The 16,507-nt window shown below is 41.1% G+C and overlaps 1 protein-coding gene and 1 long non-coding RNA gene across 3 annotated transcripts; one reads left to right on the plus strand and one right to left on the minus strand.

Annotated features, from left to right (window-relative positions):
• Nucleotides 1–2,207: 2,207 nt before the first annotated feature.
• Nucleotides 2,208–16,302, minus strand: LOC145520762 (uncharacterized). Of its 2 annotated transcripts, XM_081528177.1 has the most exons (8): nucleotides 16,056–16,302; nucleotides 15,624–15,725; nucleotides 13,806–13,880; nucleotides 13,378–13,428; nucleotides 12,547–12,774; nucleotides 11,467–11,571; nucleotides 5,468–5,540; nucleotides 2,208–3,366 (listed from the first exon to the last, which is right to left on the minus strand). In XM_081528177.1, exons 1-5 carry the CDS (start codon nucleotides 16,156–16,158, stop codon nucleotides 12,731–12,733), a joined length of 375 nt encoding a protein of 124 aa, XP_081384303.1. In that variant the 5' UTR covers nucleotides 16,159–16,302; the 3' UTR covers nucleotides 2,208–3,366; nucleotides 5,468–5,540; nucleotides 11,467–11,571; nucleotides 12,547–12,730. The 2 variants fall into 2 exon arrangements, with proteins under 2 accessions (XP_081384303.1, XP_081384304.1); XM_081528178.1 differs by lacking the exon at nucleotides 5,468–5,540.
• On the plus strand, nucleotides 2,506–13,240 carry LOC145520765 (uncharacterized). Its single transcript, XR_014064800.1, has 3 exons — nucleotides 2,506–4,952; nucleotides 6,778–6,884; nucleotides 12,575–13,240. It is a non-coding gene; the product is annotated as an uncharacterized LOC145520765 (long non-coding RNA).
• Nucleotides 16,303–16,507: the final 205 nt, after the last annotated feature.

A 16,507-nucleotide genomic window follows, 5' to 3' on the forward strand; every position in this document is an offset into this window, starting at 1 on the left:
GAAGATTTTCTCTTTCTGTGAAAGAACTTGAGTAGGGTCAGAACTACTTACACAAGTACATATGTCACTCTGTACAGCTGGTTCCCAGAGCTTTGCCAACACAGCCGCCAAAGTTGCGCATGAGCAGTGCACACTTGTTTAACAGTCTAGACGGTGGTTCTCAACAGGGGGTGGGGGGTGCTGCCCCCCGCCCAGTGGCCATTTAGCAATGTCTGGAGACATTTTAGATGTCATCCTGGGGGGCTGCTACCAGCATCGAGTGAGTGGAAACTAGGAATATTGCTCAACATCCTGCAATGCACAAGGGAGCCCACTACAAGAAGGAGTTATCCTATTCCAAATATCAGCAGTGCTGAGGTTGAGAAAGCCTGATCTGATATTTTATTTACAACATGCCAGTGTTTTTTTTTTCCTTAAATAATCAAATGTCACATTCACTAATTAAAAAGCCGGACAGTTGGATGAGCCTTCAGCCTTTTACCTGAAGACAGAAACATCATGGACCCCACTCATAGGAGGTGAAAAGGTAAGTTTTACTTTAGTTGTTCTTAATAGTGGTGCAGTGACTCAACACAGGGAACTACTGTGGTCCACAGTCAGTTTTGAATTGAAAAGTGTTTAAAGGTCAAAGTAAAAAAAAAAAAAATTAGTGATGTTTTAAATATGCAATAGGAGTCAAGGTTAATGATGCCTCGCACAGTCACTTGCAATATTCTTTCTTGGTGACAGAGATGGTGTTTAAATATGACACCTGTAACCATACAGTGGCCCCACACTGTCACGGGAGAGCAAGCTTGAATCCACCAATAGTTGGGTGGAGAGCTGCCAGTTTATAATATAGGGGAAAAAACACCTGGAAAACTCTTTATTCTCCTATTTTGATAGAGAAGCCTGTGATGAATGCCCTTAGAAATTCCTTCGTTTAAAAGTTTCTGTTACCAAAACAATTAGAGCTCCCAACACCAGAAGGCTTTAGAAGTGTTTTTCAATATTAATCTTTCTTGGGGGTTTTCTGCTTATGCCAGATTAGATAGTACGGTAAATGGATTGAAACGAATAAATCCAGAACACATTTGCATTAGTCTGTTCTATTTCCTAGAAATGTTTCCTTGGTTAATTGTTAGATAGCCCATGGTAAGCGAGTTATCAATTAATTGCTAGAAAATACAGTGTTTATATTACTTTGGTCTTTAATTGGCTACAACTTTTCTTTCTCATTAAATGCTAATTTAATTGTTTAAGTAAACAAGGCCATTAGAACAGTAGTCAATTCTTTGGAAAAACTGTTTAACGAAATACAAATTGCACTTATAATTATAAATCAATTTTTCTATAATAAATAGAGCTCAGAGTTGGATTTCCTTTTAATTTTGGAAGTTGAACAGTCTGTTTCTAAGGAACCAATGTTCCTAAAACTCCTAACTTTCCTGAGAATGGTTAAGTTTCTCATAGTACTAGTGTGTATGTTTTTAGATAATATGTTATTTATTCAGAAAATGAGTGAACTATTAAAGGATTATTTTATCTGTAACCTCTAATTTAGACATGGCCTGACTGATAGAAACTTTAAAAATAAACCAGTCTCTCCTTTTGCAAGTAGAAAATCCCAGATGAAATTGAGTGTTCCTTATTACTTTTACCCATCATAAGGAGAAGTTCTTTCTGAAGTATCCTTTGGATATTTCTCCAACTCATGATGATTTAGAAGGGACTAGGTTATTTTCTGCAGCCATATGCCTATTTTAAAAAATCATTTTACTTAAATTGTTTCCAACACCACCCCATATTAGTGGTACTTCTCCCATCATGGATGCTTAGTGTTAATGATAAAATTCAATGGAGTAACTTTTTAAATCTTACTGGCTTTATTTGATGGGAAGGCAATGGCAACCCACTCCAGTACTCTTGCCTGGAAAATCCCATGGACGGAGGAGCCTGGTAGGCTGCAGTCCATGGGGTCGCTAAGAGTCGAACACAACTGAGCGACTTCACTTTCACTTTTCACTTTCATGCACTGGAGAAGGAAATGGCAACCCACTCCAGTGTTCTTGCCTGGAGAATCCCAGGGACGGGGGAGCCTGGTGGGCTGCCGTCTATGAGGTCGCACAGAGTCGGGCACGACTGAAGCGACTTAGCAGCAGCAGCATCACATCATAGACTCTAACAAATAAAAAGGAGCGTCGAGGAGCTGTACAAAATGAAAACCGTTTACAAGCAGAGGAAGAAGGCAGTTCCTCTAGACAAAACACAGGTTGGTTATTACAGGATTACTGTCCTTTAGGGAATGGCAGGGGGGTTTTCTGGCAGATTACCTACTAGTGCTGATGAGGAGATTCCTGTGGACTGGTTTAAGATTCGTTTCTGAGAAAGCCCAAACTGTGATTATCTCAGTGTGGCGACATAGGGCTGAGGGTAAGTGACTTCATTTTGGCTTCTGTTCTGTTGTTTTTAACAATCCTTCCCCCTCAACTCCCACCCTGCCGCCCACTGTTGACCAGACTCTCAGATTAACTAAGAGATGTGATCAAAATGTAAAGCATCAGCCCTACCCCCAGCTACTGCACTGGAGTTCTCAGATTGTGGTCAGTCAGGTCACAGGGTCAGGTTCACATTCTTTAAGTTGGTCATTCGCTTACCTTTTCCTTTTCTGAAGCTCTAGTCTTGGGGTGATCATTTGTTTTGGTCAGCTGTGAACATGCATTTAAAGCTTTAAGAAAAACTAATGACCACAGCCATGGAGGCCAGTAAAATTTGAAGTTCTATAGACCCCACATGAGGTTTGTAGAAAGCCTTGACACAAGGTGCCCTGGGTTTGGGGGTGCTAAGGAGAGGCAGGGAAAGGGGTGCTCAGAGTTAGGGAGTCTGATACAGAAGAGAGGAAGCTGTTGATTCCAGAGAAACTGAGGCTTTGGAAATCAAGGAGAACTTCATAGCAGGCAAAACGACGATAGTCAGCAGTGTGGTCAATCCAGCAGTCAGCTGGAGCCTGGATGTCCTACCTTGCCAATGGCCTGAGGTATGTGAACAATGAAATTATCTTTCCAGGTCAGAACAAGGCAAAAGGTAGACAAAAAATCATGACACCTTTCTGGTGTAAGAATTAGGAAAAGAATAGTCAGAAAAAGGAGGAGGAATGAAAAGAAATAGTCTTGACCCAAATTCTTAGGGAGATGTAGTCTATCTTCAGGTAGGCTATTTATCTTCCTTGTTATCTGATTTCGCGGTCTCCAGACTTTGCGCAGAATCAGATGTCAGGTGGAGCCTTCACCAGTTGTCCAATGCGCCTCTCAGGTTTAATGCCTTGTAACTTGGCAGTGCTGTCAGTGGTCACGAGTAGCCAGGAGGGTCCTTTCCATCAGTTTCACCCTTGCAAAAGCCAAAGTAACACAGTAACTGCATATTAATAACAAAAGACTTAAAACGCTCCTGGTTAAAGATACGAGAGTTCATTATAACATCATATATTATATTCAATATAACATTTTAAGATACCAACTACAGTTATGACTGACAGGATATCAGAAAATGTCAGCTTTCTAGGGGTCTTACACAATTTCTAAATCCTATTAAGGATATGCATCTGTACATAAGATGTATCACATCATTTTGATAGTACTTCCCATGTAATTTAACATATTAATAAACTTAATTATTTTTAATATTTTACCAGAGACAAATTGTTTGAGATTTTCCAGGGGTAACCTTAAAATTTGTTTGGGATCAAAATTTTAGAATTTGGTTTCTCACAAGTACTAATGAAAAAATTAAGCCATCGGAACAGGTAACTTTAACTTATTCAATCTTTAAGAAACAAAATTTAGATCCAACTGTTCTTTTTATAAACTAACAAGTTTTGTATTATCATACCTAATCTCATGTTTAAAAGTTTGGAAAGTGTCACAAGGTTTGATTATTTGGTTAAATAGGATTACAGGTCATTATGAAATAATACTTCTTTATCTAGTTAACCAAAGTGACAATAGAAGACAAAGGCAAACACACTTGGCTACACAGTTGTGAATAAAGTTGCCTTTTTTAATATTGAGAAGATCCTGTTTTCTTAGGCTATCAAAGCACAGTGAACCTGGGTAAGATATAGACTCTCTGCTGTCCAGGCAGATTCCATAGAGTTAAGGAAATTTTTACCATCTGTTATCAAAAGCGGTTCAGAAGTCAGAGAAAACTTTTTAACAAACAATCAAATTTTAATTTTATATCAACATGCTTTTGATATTATCACTCATTTTTTAAAAATCTATTCCAGTCTTAGCCAGCTTGACCCCACATAAAATTCCTTGCCCAGGATGCCTTTTGTACAAATCTTCTACAATATTTTTTATATCCATTCAGATTTTGTCCTATGTTTTATTTTCTCATTCTGCAAACACTTATTTTAATTTCCTTGCCTACTTTTACATACACAGTTGTTTCCTTTCAACCCCATTTGTTAAATTAATTTTTTATTGGAGCAATGTTAGTTTCTACTGTACAGCAAAATGAATCAGCTGTATATATACATAATCCTCTCCCTTTTGGGCTTCTTCCCCATTACGGTCACCACAGAGCATTAAGTTCCCTGTGCTTTTACAGTGTGTTCTCATTAGTTACGTTTTATTCTTAGTATCAGCAGTGTATATATGTCAATCTCAATCTTCCAAATCTTCTTTCCTGCCCCCATGCTCCCTTGACATCCATATGTTTGTTCGCCACATCGGTGTCCTTATTTCTGTTTTGCAAATAAGATTATCTATACGAGTTTCTAGATTTCACATATATGCATTAACATACAATGTTTTGCTCTGACTTACTTCACTCTGTATGACACGTTTTAGGCTCATCTGCATCTCTACAAATGACCCAAAGTCAGGTTGGCAGGTGACCTCTTGTCAACCTATCCCATTCCGAGACCAACTTGAGACCAACTTATCCTAGCTCAGGAGTCTTACACTTAGGTAAGTACTGTAACATTTTTAATGAACTCAATCCATGCCTGTCAGTTGTGCAGCTTTGACTTCCCAGAGGCCTGTTATGATAGAACTGTTATCCCTTGACCTCATGTGCACATTAGCAGAAAACATCAGTAACTAAGGAAATTGGTTACTGCTGATGTCCACAGTTGTAAGAGGTGTTACTGCAGACTGGCCAAGCAAAGGTAGGTGCACACCACTAGACATTTACAAAGTGGAACTACACAGCAAACCAACAAGCAGACCCCCACAAATGCAGACTAACCAAGGCTTGAAGACGCAGGTTCCAGATGGAACCATCTGCCAGCTCAAGGTGACCCATTAGGCTCTGCCCTGGGAGCATGGACTAACCCAGGGCTGAGGACTAGTGCTTGGTTAGAACCTCCCAGCCGTCCAATTAACCCTGGACTCGAAGGCCATTTAGATTGGGAGCTCAGTGCAAAGAGGGAAGAACTTGGAAATCATGAAAAAGAGAACAAAAAGAGTTTGTGTACCAATACCTGTGTTTCTAGTTGTTGCCTTGCCAAAGCTGTCCAAAGTCAGTGGCCTTTGGATCCCATCGGCACCTTTAAACTTTGAACAATAACAAAAGTCAACTAAGTAAAATGTAAAGACCTTCTTGCCTTTATTAAATGATTCATAAATTGAGCAGCATCCAATCTAGCAGATAGAAGCTCTGAGGAACTGGGCAAATGAAAGAACTTTATAGACAGAAGGGAGCAGGAACAAGGAGTTATACTAGGCAAAATGAAGCAGTTGGTGATTGCAAACTTTCCTTCCTTTATGGGGTGGGAAGTCTCTGTGATATGGAAGACCCTTGATCGACTGGTTGAAGATTCTGAGAGAGCTGAAACTATAATTAAGTCAAGTCAAGCCCCACTTGGTGATGTGGGGCTTTGAGCATAAAACATTGACTCCATTTTAGGCTGTTGTTTTACCATTAGATGTTAATTGAGTTAAATAGCTAAATGAAAGAGCTCAATTTGCTTGCTATGAACATTACATATGCTTTCTTTGTCCCAAAAGCAAGAAAGCTAAATTTATGAATTAAGTATTTCTTTCAGGGCATCTTATATAAAGCTTGAACTACATCTGAAGTTTTTGCTAAAGGATCTAAATTTATTCTCCAAAAGGGCTGGATTACCCCAGAAGTATATAGGCCAAACAGTTTTGCACAATGCGTGACCACTAAGAGGGTGTTGAAATTCTGTACAAGTTTTTCTATATCTACTTTCCTTTCACTCCAGGAAAGTACATGATGTTCACATTATCTAGTGCATTCACTAAGCTGCTCAGTTCTGTTTGGAGCAATCCGATCTTAAGAACATCTAAGAATGAAAAGGAAAAAAATGTGCCTCAAAAATTTGTTGGGAACCTAGGAAAAAAGTAGGTAGATCCCAGAAATAGAGATACCTTGGAAAAGCAGGGCATAGTGGTACATTGTAGAAAGATGAATATTATTCACGCTCAGAGTTTCTAATGCATGACAGGAAAAGTATAAAAATATGAATGATAATGAAAGATTAACATTATGTTAAGTGTGGACAGATGAAACAAAAAGGTTCCTAAAACTGAGAATGATAGCGGGGACACTTAAAATAGGTTGGTTGTGGCATTGCAGTGATGGAGGATTCTAAGTGTCTAACCATATGTTTTTGGAAAGTTTAAAAGAACACAGTAAAATCCTAAAAATCTAGCAAAACTTCAAAATCTATAAGAATATTTAAACTTATTGAATACATAAACTAATGGCTAGGATTACTGGACTACTCAGAAGTATAAAGAAGTTAATTCTTTTTTTCCAATGCAGTTGTCATCAACGTATTACTGTAAATTTTTTCTGGAAAAATAAGTCGATGAGAATCATCTGTACAATTGTAGCAAAGGACATTGAAGAAAGAGCTCTTTTGGAAAAAGGTAGGGGTCAAAATCATATTTTAGAGCTATGGTCAGGAGAGCTGTCTGTCTGGTTCTAGCACAGAAATATCCAAATGCTAGAGGGAAAGTCAGAGGTTATTTAAAATCCTGATCATTCGATGGAATTTATAAGATGGAAAGACTATAAGAGGATGACATTCAATACATGATGTTGAGACAGCTGGCTTTGTGTACAAAAGTTAAATCCATATACTATAGAACATGATATGTCTAAGCACTAAACAACAGAAATATGAGATATGTTTAACCAAAAAAAAAAACCCACAAGATATATAGGGGCTAAACTGACAACTCCATAAAAAATTTAAAATTCCCTTAACTAAAAGCACAACATATAAAAGCCAGATGATAAACTAAGAAGATCATGTATGATAATGAATCAATAGCCTTATTTTTATAAAGCAGGTTTACCTAAAGATTGTTGGTCTCAGAAACCCTCAACTATTTTTAGTAATTCTTGAGTATTTCCCCAGAAGTCTTTTCCTTTTGTGGATTAACTATTTACTATTTTGGAAGTTAAATCTGAAACACCTTAAATTTTTAACATATTTAAAAGTAACAATACAGTCATTAGCTATGAACAGAAATAATGTATTAAAATGTTTTTCAAAGCAAAAAATATAAGCACACCATAATTTTGTATTTTACTAGTTCTCATAATTCTTATCTGTTGTAATAGCCCATATCACGTGGTCTCTGTAACCACAGACGAAAAATATAAAAGGACAGGGAACCTCCAGAAATTATGGACTCAGTATCATCAAGAACTGGAACCAGTATCAACAAAGACCTATATTCAGATTTATTCATTTGGCCACACTTTGTGGCATGCAGAATCTGAGTTCACAGACCAAGAATTGAACCCACACACCAGGCAGTGGAGTGTGGAGTTTCACCCACTGGACCTCCAGGGCAGTCACACCTACAGACTTAAAAATAAACAAACAAACAAACATAGGCAGGAAGAAACATGAAGTCTTACCATTTTAAGCCACTGTTGCACATGTGTGGATTTACTGCTACTGAATGCAATCTTTTTCTTTTAATGATATACTGTCCTACTACATTTTAAAATACTAATTCTGATAGTTCCCAGTTTTGTTATTGATCAGTCTAGTTTTTATATCATTTACATTTAAAATTTTACTATCCTGCTTTTATGATGGTGGTACCTGCTAATCCATATTAGTGGTGGTTGACAATAGAATATTGAATGAAATCTTAACAGATCAAAGTCTCTATAACTGAGCAGCTCCATCATGGCTACACCACCACCACACTCTTCTGAAGAAGATGATAAAAAGGTAAAACCCATGTTTCAGAGCCCTTTCGGTGACAATGATGTGGTGTGAGCAAACTCCCTCTCCCTACCACCTTTTCCTCCTATGTTTGCAGATTAACATTAAAAAGAAGCTGCATGTGAGGGAACAGAGAGAGAGGGGAAGGAAAGGAGAGAGAAGAGAAATGACAGCAGAAACAGGAAGGACAGAAGGGAGAAAGCGAAAGGGGGAGAGAGAGAAAGGAAGGAAAACAAGAGAAAAAGAGGAAAGAGACAACGGAGGGACAAGAAGACAGAAGAGAGAGAGGAAAGAAGAGATGCAAAGGAAGGATATGAAGAAAAAGGGAGAGAGAAAGGAGAGTGGAAACAAAGGGAGGTAGGAAGGGAGGGGGAAGGAAAAAATAAAGAGGGGGAGAGAGATTAAGGGACAGAGAGGGAGGTGAAAGAGGAGAGAGAGGAAGGAAGAGAGAAACAGGGAGAAAGGGGAGAAAGGAGAGGTGAGGTGAGGAAAGGAAATGGGATGGGAGAGAGGGAGGAAGACAGAAAGGAACAGAGGGAGAGAGAGGAGAAAGAATGGAAAGGAAGAGAGAGGAAAAGAAGAAAAAGAGAAATGAAGGAAGGAAAGGAGTGGAGATACAGAGAGGCGAAGGAAGGGAGAGAAGGGGGAGGAAGGGAAAGAGATAAAGAATAAGAGAGAAGTGTGCTGTGAAAGTATGGAACAAATTAGGGAAAAAGAGGAAGGATGGGAGGGAGAGAGAGGAGGGGAAGAGAAGACAGAGAAAGATGAAGGAACAGAGAGAGAGAGGAAGACAGAAGACGGAAAGAAAGAAAAAGAGGGGAGATGGAAGAGAGAGGAGAAGGAGAAAGGAAGGAAGGAAGAGTGAGAAGAAGTGAAAGCACAAAAAAGCAAGAAAGAGGGGGAGAGAGAGGAAAGAAATACAGAGGAAGGTAGAGAGGGACAGGGAAAGGAGGGAAGGATCAGAGAGGGAGGAAGAAAGAAATAGAGGATAAAAAAGAGGAAGGGAAAGGAAGAAAGCAATTGAGGGAGAAAGAGTAAGAAGAAAGGGAGAGGTGTGAGAAAGAGAAAAGGAAGAGAGCAGGAGAGAAAAGGGGGAAAGGAAGGGAGAGGTGAGAAAGAGTGAAGGAGAAGAGATAGGAATAGAGAAGAGGGAAGAGAAAGGATGAGAGAGAGAATTGGGAGGAATGGAGAAAGCAAGGAAGGGGGAGAAGGATGAGAAAAGAAAAAGGGGGAAAGAGACGACATAGGAAGGAAAGAAAAGAGAGAGGAAAATATGGGGAAAGAGAGCAAGGAAGGAAGGGAGAAAAGAAAGATAAAGACTGAGAGAAATAAAGACTGAAAGGATGGAAGAAAGGAAAGAAGAGACAGAATAGAAAGACTGAGAGAAGAGAAGAGAAAAAGAGAAAATGAGAGGAAAGACGGGACAAAGATGAAAAGGAAGGGAGGAAGATGGGGGACAGAAGAGAGTGGGAAGGATGGGTGGAAGAATGAAATACACAGAGGGAAAGACACTGAAAGAGAAAGTGATCGAGCAAGGGGAGAGGAAGGAAGGATGGAGGAATAAAAAGAGAAAGACTGAGGGAAGGGAGAGATCGAAAGGAGAAAAGAGGAATGGAGAGAGAAAGAAGAAAGAAAATGAGAGATGAAGGGGAAGAGGGGGTGGATGGAAGACAGAGGAGGCAAAAGGAAGGGAGAGGGATTGAGACAGAGAGAGAGCAAGGGGCAGAGGAGAGAGGAGAAAGAAGAGAAAAGGAAGGGGAAGAAGAGAAATGAAGGAAGAGAGTAGGGGGAGAGAACAAGTAGAGATGAGAGAGAAAGATACAGTGAAAGGAGGGAGGGAAGAGAGAGTGGTAGGGAGAAATGGAGGAGGGAAGAGAGGGAGAGCGAAAGAAGAGAGAAGGATCAAGACAAAGGAAAGGGAGAGAGAGGAACAGAAACAGAAGCCAGAGCAAGAGATAACGGAGAGGAGAGAGAGAGGCAGGCAGGCAGGAAGGGAGAGAGGAAGAGGAGAAATGAAGGGAGAAAGAAGCCACAGGGGTGGGAAGAAGAGAGGAAAGAGACACAAAGGAAGGTAGGAAGGGCAAGAGAGAGGGGAGAAGAGAGAGAGAGGAGACACAGGAGGGAAGAGCGAGAGTAAGGAAGGAAGAAAGAAAGGCAGCAGAGTCAGAGGAGGGTCTGAAGGAAAGAGGGAAGGGAGAAGCAGGGAGAGAGAGGGAGGAATGGAGAAAGAGGAAAGAAGGAAGGGAGGGGAGAAAGAAAAGAGGGGAGAGCAGAAGAGAAAAAGAAGGGAAGTAAGGAAAAGAGGAAGGTGATAAAGGGGAAGGAGAAAGTAGAGAAAAGAGATAGGAAGAGAGATATGAGGAAGAACAGGAAGAAAGGGGAAAGAGGAAGGCAGACAGAGACAAAGAAAAGAGAAAAGAAGGACGAGGGAAAGAATGGAGAGCAAACGGAGGAATGAAGAAAGGAAGGGAGGGGAAAGGAAGGAAGGAAAGAAAGGGGCAGATAAAGAGAAAAATTTAAAAAGTGAGAGAAGTACAGAGAAAGAGTGAAAGTATGGAAGGAAGAAAGGAAAATAGAGGTGAGAAAGAAAATAGAAAGGCCGAAACAGGAGAGAAGAGAGAGAAAAAAAGAGGAGAGGAGGGTAAAAAGAGGAAGGAAGAGATTGAGGGGAGAGAAGAAAGTAAAGGAAGAAAAAGGGAGAAGAGAGAGGAGAGAAAGGATGGAAGGATGGAAGGAAGAGCAAAAGAGAGGGAAAGAGACAGAGGAAGGGAGGATGGAGGGATATAGGAAGACTGAGGGAAGGGAGAGACAAAAAGAGAAAAGAGGGAAGAGAGAAAGATAGGAAAGTTGGAGGAGAGAGGCAAGAAAGAAGGGACGGGAGAGAGGAAGGAAGGGAGAGAGAAAGAGGACAGAAGAGGGAGGAGAGAGAAGAGGAAGAGAAGAGAGACAGTAAAAGAGAGTGAGAAGATATAAAGACCAAGAAAGAGTAGAGAGGGAGGGACCAAGCAAAAAGAAAGATGACCCAGAGTGGTGTCACATACCTGGATCCTGAGCAGACTCCATCCCAAGGCTGGACTGTCCTGGCGCTGAGGGAGCGGGGCAGGATGTACACTGCCTGAGCACCCCACCCCGCCCTTAGACCTGTAGTGCCTGGCCCCTCACATGGGGCCCCAGATCCAGGCTGGCACTCCTGCAACTAAGCCAAGCCCAATACCTATAAAGGATGGTGGAGCCAATGGGTGGGAAGAGCTTGGCAAACTCACCTGGTCTCCAAAGTCTCCTGGTGGTGGGGTTCCCACTCGCAGCCTCCTTCCTTAGGGCCGTCCCAACACTCTCAGCACAGCGCTTCTGCAGGGCTTGGGATTTGTCTGAGGGTGGTGGGCAACAGTAAGGTGGAAGAGGTCATGAGATACAAGCTCTCTCGGATGTTTGTTCAGGCACTTTCCACTGGAATTTACAACCCCCACAATAGGACTTAATCTAAGGCTCTAGTTGCCCAAGTTACCAGAATGGGGCATGAGGAAGTGCTGCCGCCTTGTGGATGCCTCATGCAACTACAGCTTGAAAACTGGTGCTTTTGGGCACTCAAGCGTCTCAAGGCCAGTGGGGCTGTAAATGACCCCTGCCCTCAAGAAATGCACTGCGGGAGGTAATTCGAACCAAGGCCAGTCTCATGAGGCCAATTTCAAGAACGAAATAATCCTCACATTCTTCAGAAAAAAAAAAATGCCATGAAAAGATGTTCATCATCCCTAATGATTAGAGAAATGCAAATCAAAATGACAAGATATCCTGAAGCACCAGTCATTAAAGAGTCTATATACAACAAATGCTGCAAAGGCCTGCAGAAAAGAAAACTACACGGTTGGTGGGAATGTTCATTGGTAACATGCGGTATGGAGAGTAGTATGGAAGTAAGTGAAATAAGTGTTAGTCGCTCAGTCGTGCCTGACTCTTGAGGACCCCATGGACTGCAGCCCACCAGGCTCCTCTGTCCATGAGATTCTCCAGGCAAGGATACTGGAGTGGGTTGCCATTTCCTTCTCCAGGGGATCTTCCCGACCCAGGGATCGAACCCAGGTCTTCTGCACCACAGGCAGATTCTTTACCAACTGAACTACAAGGGAAGTTCTGACAAAACGTGGTCCAGTGTGGAAGTTCCTTTAAAAAGAAAAATCGAGCTACCCTGAGATCTAGCAATCCCACTCCTGGGTAGGCGTGTATCGGAGAAAACCAACCTTCCAAAATGTACCTGCCCCAGGGTCGTTGCGGCACTATCCCCAATAGCCAAGGCATAGGGACAAAACCCGGAGATGCCCTGGTTCCCTGTGCGACATACTTACCTGACCATGTTTCCGTTTTCTCCTCCAGGGCGCACAGAAAGACTGCGTTTCCACACCCTCCCTTGCAGTTAGGTTGCAGCAAATGGAACTGGGTTCTGAGTCAAGGAATCAGGGAAATGCCTGCCCATGCAGCTTCGCCCTTTCCTTGTGCTAACTTCTGGGGCCATTTGTTTCCCATGTCCATCTATGGAAAATTCCTGGATCCCTGAGTCACCATGTAGAGGAAAGCTGCCAAGGAAAGCCACGGAGCACGAATTCAACTTGTGAAAGATCAACGTATGTTAAGTTAAATACACTCAGAGGTGTATTTGCTGCTATCAGAACTAATATACAACTCAAGAATGAATATATTAAATACCATATATCACTTACATGTGAAATCTAAAATATGACACAAGTGCATCTATGAAACAAACAAAATCACATAGAGAACAGTCTTGTATTTTCCAAGGGGAGGGAAGTGTTGGGAGTTTGGGATTAGCAGATGCAAACCATTATGTATAAATATATATATTTTCACAGAGTGGATAAACAACAAGGTCCTACTGTATAGCTCAGGGAACTATATTCAATAGCCTGTGATAAACCATAATGGAAAAGAAGGTATGTGTAACTGAGTCCCTTTTCTGAACAGCAGAAATCAACACAACAATGTGAATCAACTATACTCCAATAAAATATTTTTTTAAATGAATGAATGTCTTGATGTCTGTACACATCTTGGGCAACAGATCAGCTATGCAGGAACTAGACCCAAAGACGAAGAGCAGAGCGGACATAGCTAAGTCCTCTGCCAACAGCTCAGTGTGTGATCATAAATGGAACACTCACCTCTTTGGGGCCTCGCAGACATATTTGAGAAGACGGTCCAAGAAGAGTTCACTGCCAGCAATCACATGAATGGAACCATTATTTTGTTATCATATTTTATCATAAGACATGTAATCTTTTTTGATGATGTCACAGGCCTGTAAATTGGGATTATACTTGTGCAAAAAAAAAAAGCTGATCTCAGCACCCAGGTCCAAAAATGATTATCACAGTCATCCCCTTGCAAAGCTCTGCTTCCATATGTCTCAAGGGCCTTGTGAGCTCAGTGCAACTATACAGCTCAAAACAAATAAAATGCTTACATTTCTGGCAAGTTATACTCTGTCCCAGAGCATGACTCGCTCTACCAAATGGGAATCTACTTCCAACCTATGCCTTGAGGAAGGACTCTGACACTTATTTCACAAGTCAAGCCTGTATTTACTCACGTGGTAACCAGCCGACATATCCCTGGAACCAGTCCAAATAAGCCGTTGTACGAAAAATACTCAAAGAATGATAACCTGTGGAAATTGCATCATCGTGTATGACAAAGGCTGTACACTCTTACTATTCACAACAGAGCAATTATTCAGACACCCCTCCAGAGGTGTGAACTAGCAATCATTTAGTTTGGGTATAAGGAAACCTTTCATCTGTAGTTACAACTACCAGCTTATTTCCTAATTTTAAACAGAAAATAATCATAGCAACATGATTGCATATTCCCAACCAAACCTGTGTGATTTATCAAAAATATGAAGCACGACCTCTTCATCTTTCTCCATGTGAACTGATAAAAGCCTCAGAACAAGTTCAGTGGTTCATATTTGGGTCCAGTCCATTAGTCTGCCTGCTGCTAAGTCGCTTCAGTCGTGTCCGACTCTGTGCGACCCCATGGACGGCAGCCCACCAGGCTCCCCCATCCCTGGGATTCTCCAGGCAAGAATACTGGAGTGGGTTGCCATTTCCTTCTCCAGTGCATGAAAGGGAAAAGTGAAAGTGAAGTCGCTCAGTCGTGTCCGACTCTTAGCGACCCCATGGACTGTAGCCTACCAGGCTCCTCCACCGTGGGATTTTCCAGGCAAGAGTACTGGAGTGGGGTGCCATTGCCTTCTCCGATTAGTCTGCCTACCTTCAAGATAAAGCAAACTAAATTTTTTATTGTGTAGTGCTAAGGGAAATACTCCCCCCACTAGAGAACCCACACCTTTGAATTATTCATAGATTTCTCATTTCAAAGTCTATTATAACTCAGGGTGCCTCTGGGACTTAGGCGCTTCATTTATAACTTTGATTGGCCTTCTGCACCTCAGCTGTGGGGAAAATGTGGCCTTAAATAAAGATAATTGGTATTAATGCCAAACTGAGTTTATATTTCCTATAAAAGAAAAGGAGGTATGTAAAGTCAACACAAATATTATGACAACTATTTTATAAGAATATTTTAGGAGCTCAGTTTGTTTCAGTTTTATATGTTCTTGGGCAAATGTGAAATACTAAAACGCTTTACCAAATTGGCATTTAGAAGGTGAGAGAATGAAACTATAAGAAATATTTCTCCATAGTTTATTTGATATTGAAAGTAGCATTCCCTACCAATCAGTGAAGGAGGGTTTCCTTTTCTCCACATCCTCTCCAGGATTTGCTTATAGATTTTTTTGATGATGTCATTCTGACCAGTGTGAACTGAAACTTTATTGTGGGGTGGGAGGTGAGAGGGAGACTCAGAGTGAATATATATGATTCCCTTTGTCATACGGCGGAAACCAACACAACTCAACAATTGTAAAGCAATTATCCTCCAATGTAAAAAAAAAAACTTAATTTTTTTAAAAGAAAGGAGCATTTCCGAAATCCTCATTTTCAGAAATGACCTAACATCAGCAAGGTTCTAGGTGAAAGTCATCCATGACACAAGTCAGTTTTACAAAAGTCACCTACCTTTGACAAAAAGGTGCTTGTCTTTTCTGTTGACATATTCTTCCTTGCTTGGAGGTGGTGAAATACGATTTTCATTTTAAGGTGGGACAAGGAAATTCAAACATAAAATTCTCCCTGTGTGTCCATCTGGGCCTCCTCCCTGTTGCCCTAGTGAGCACCCACACTAACCAGACCCCCTCAGAGATGGAACTGCCTGATGGACCGGAAAGATACTATCTTTTCCCTTCTTCTGATGCAAGCAGTGTAACTTCTTAAAAGAACAGCTTTCTTTCTCAACTCTGTAGGGATTGTGGTGACTTGCTACTGGCTTTGTCCCTACTTACCTGGATTATAGGGCTTCCCAGGTGGTTTAGCAGCAAAGAATCTGCCAGCCAATGTAGGAGATGCAGAAGACTCGGGTTCGATCCCTGGGTCAGGAAGATGCCCTGGAGAAGGAAATGGCAACCCACTCCAGGATTCTGGCCTGGAGAATCCCATGGACAGAAGAACCTGGCAGGCTACAGTCTGTGGGGTCGCAAAAGAGTCAGACACAAAATGACTCAACAACAAACAACAACCTGGATTCCATGTATCCCTGGCGGACTTTATGTAAAATACCGGTGTATCCTTTTGATACACAATCATTTGTCTCGAAAATGCATACAACTTTATCTTTGACTTGTAAACGGGTGAAACAGTTCTCCGATCTTTCTGAGAATCTGTCTCCTGGGTCATAATCTTCAGTTGGGTTCGAATGAAATTCTCTTTTTCCTTACCTTGATTGTTAATTGAACTTTCTTCCACAGAGGTGATTTTGCAGTGAATGTGTATTATGTTATTGACCATAGATGAGTAGTTCACATTTAAATTCATATACATTGCTTAAAAAGTTTCCATCTACAGTCATTTTGGGTGAGTTGCTAGGTCCTCAGAGCTTGTGCAATCAAGGAACACTTGTTTAAGGCCAGAACATTGCTGAGTTCTGATTAATGAACCTCTTAAGATCTGATTGTTCGCAACATCAAGTATGTGCTGACAACAGTACAGACCATACTGAACTCTCTTATTATGAAGTCACTGACCAGCTATGAAGTAGCTGACCATGACCAGTCTATGACACACAATTGTCCTGTTCTAAATAGTGGATTCCACATATGAAATGCCCAAAGCACAGTATGAGTCTCTAAAAAGAGCAGAAAAAAAATCTGTACATGTATGCTGCAAGTCT

The sequence above is a fragment of the Giraffa tippelskirchi genome, chromosome 9, assembly GCF_054371585.1.
Source record: "Giraffa tippelskirchi isolate mGirTip1 chromosome 9, T2T-mGirTip1v1.2.pri, whole genome shotgun sequence".
NCBI lineage: Eukaryota > Metazoa > Chordata > Mammalia > Artiodactyla > Giraffidae > Giraffa > Giraffa tippelskirchi.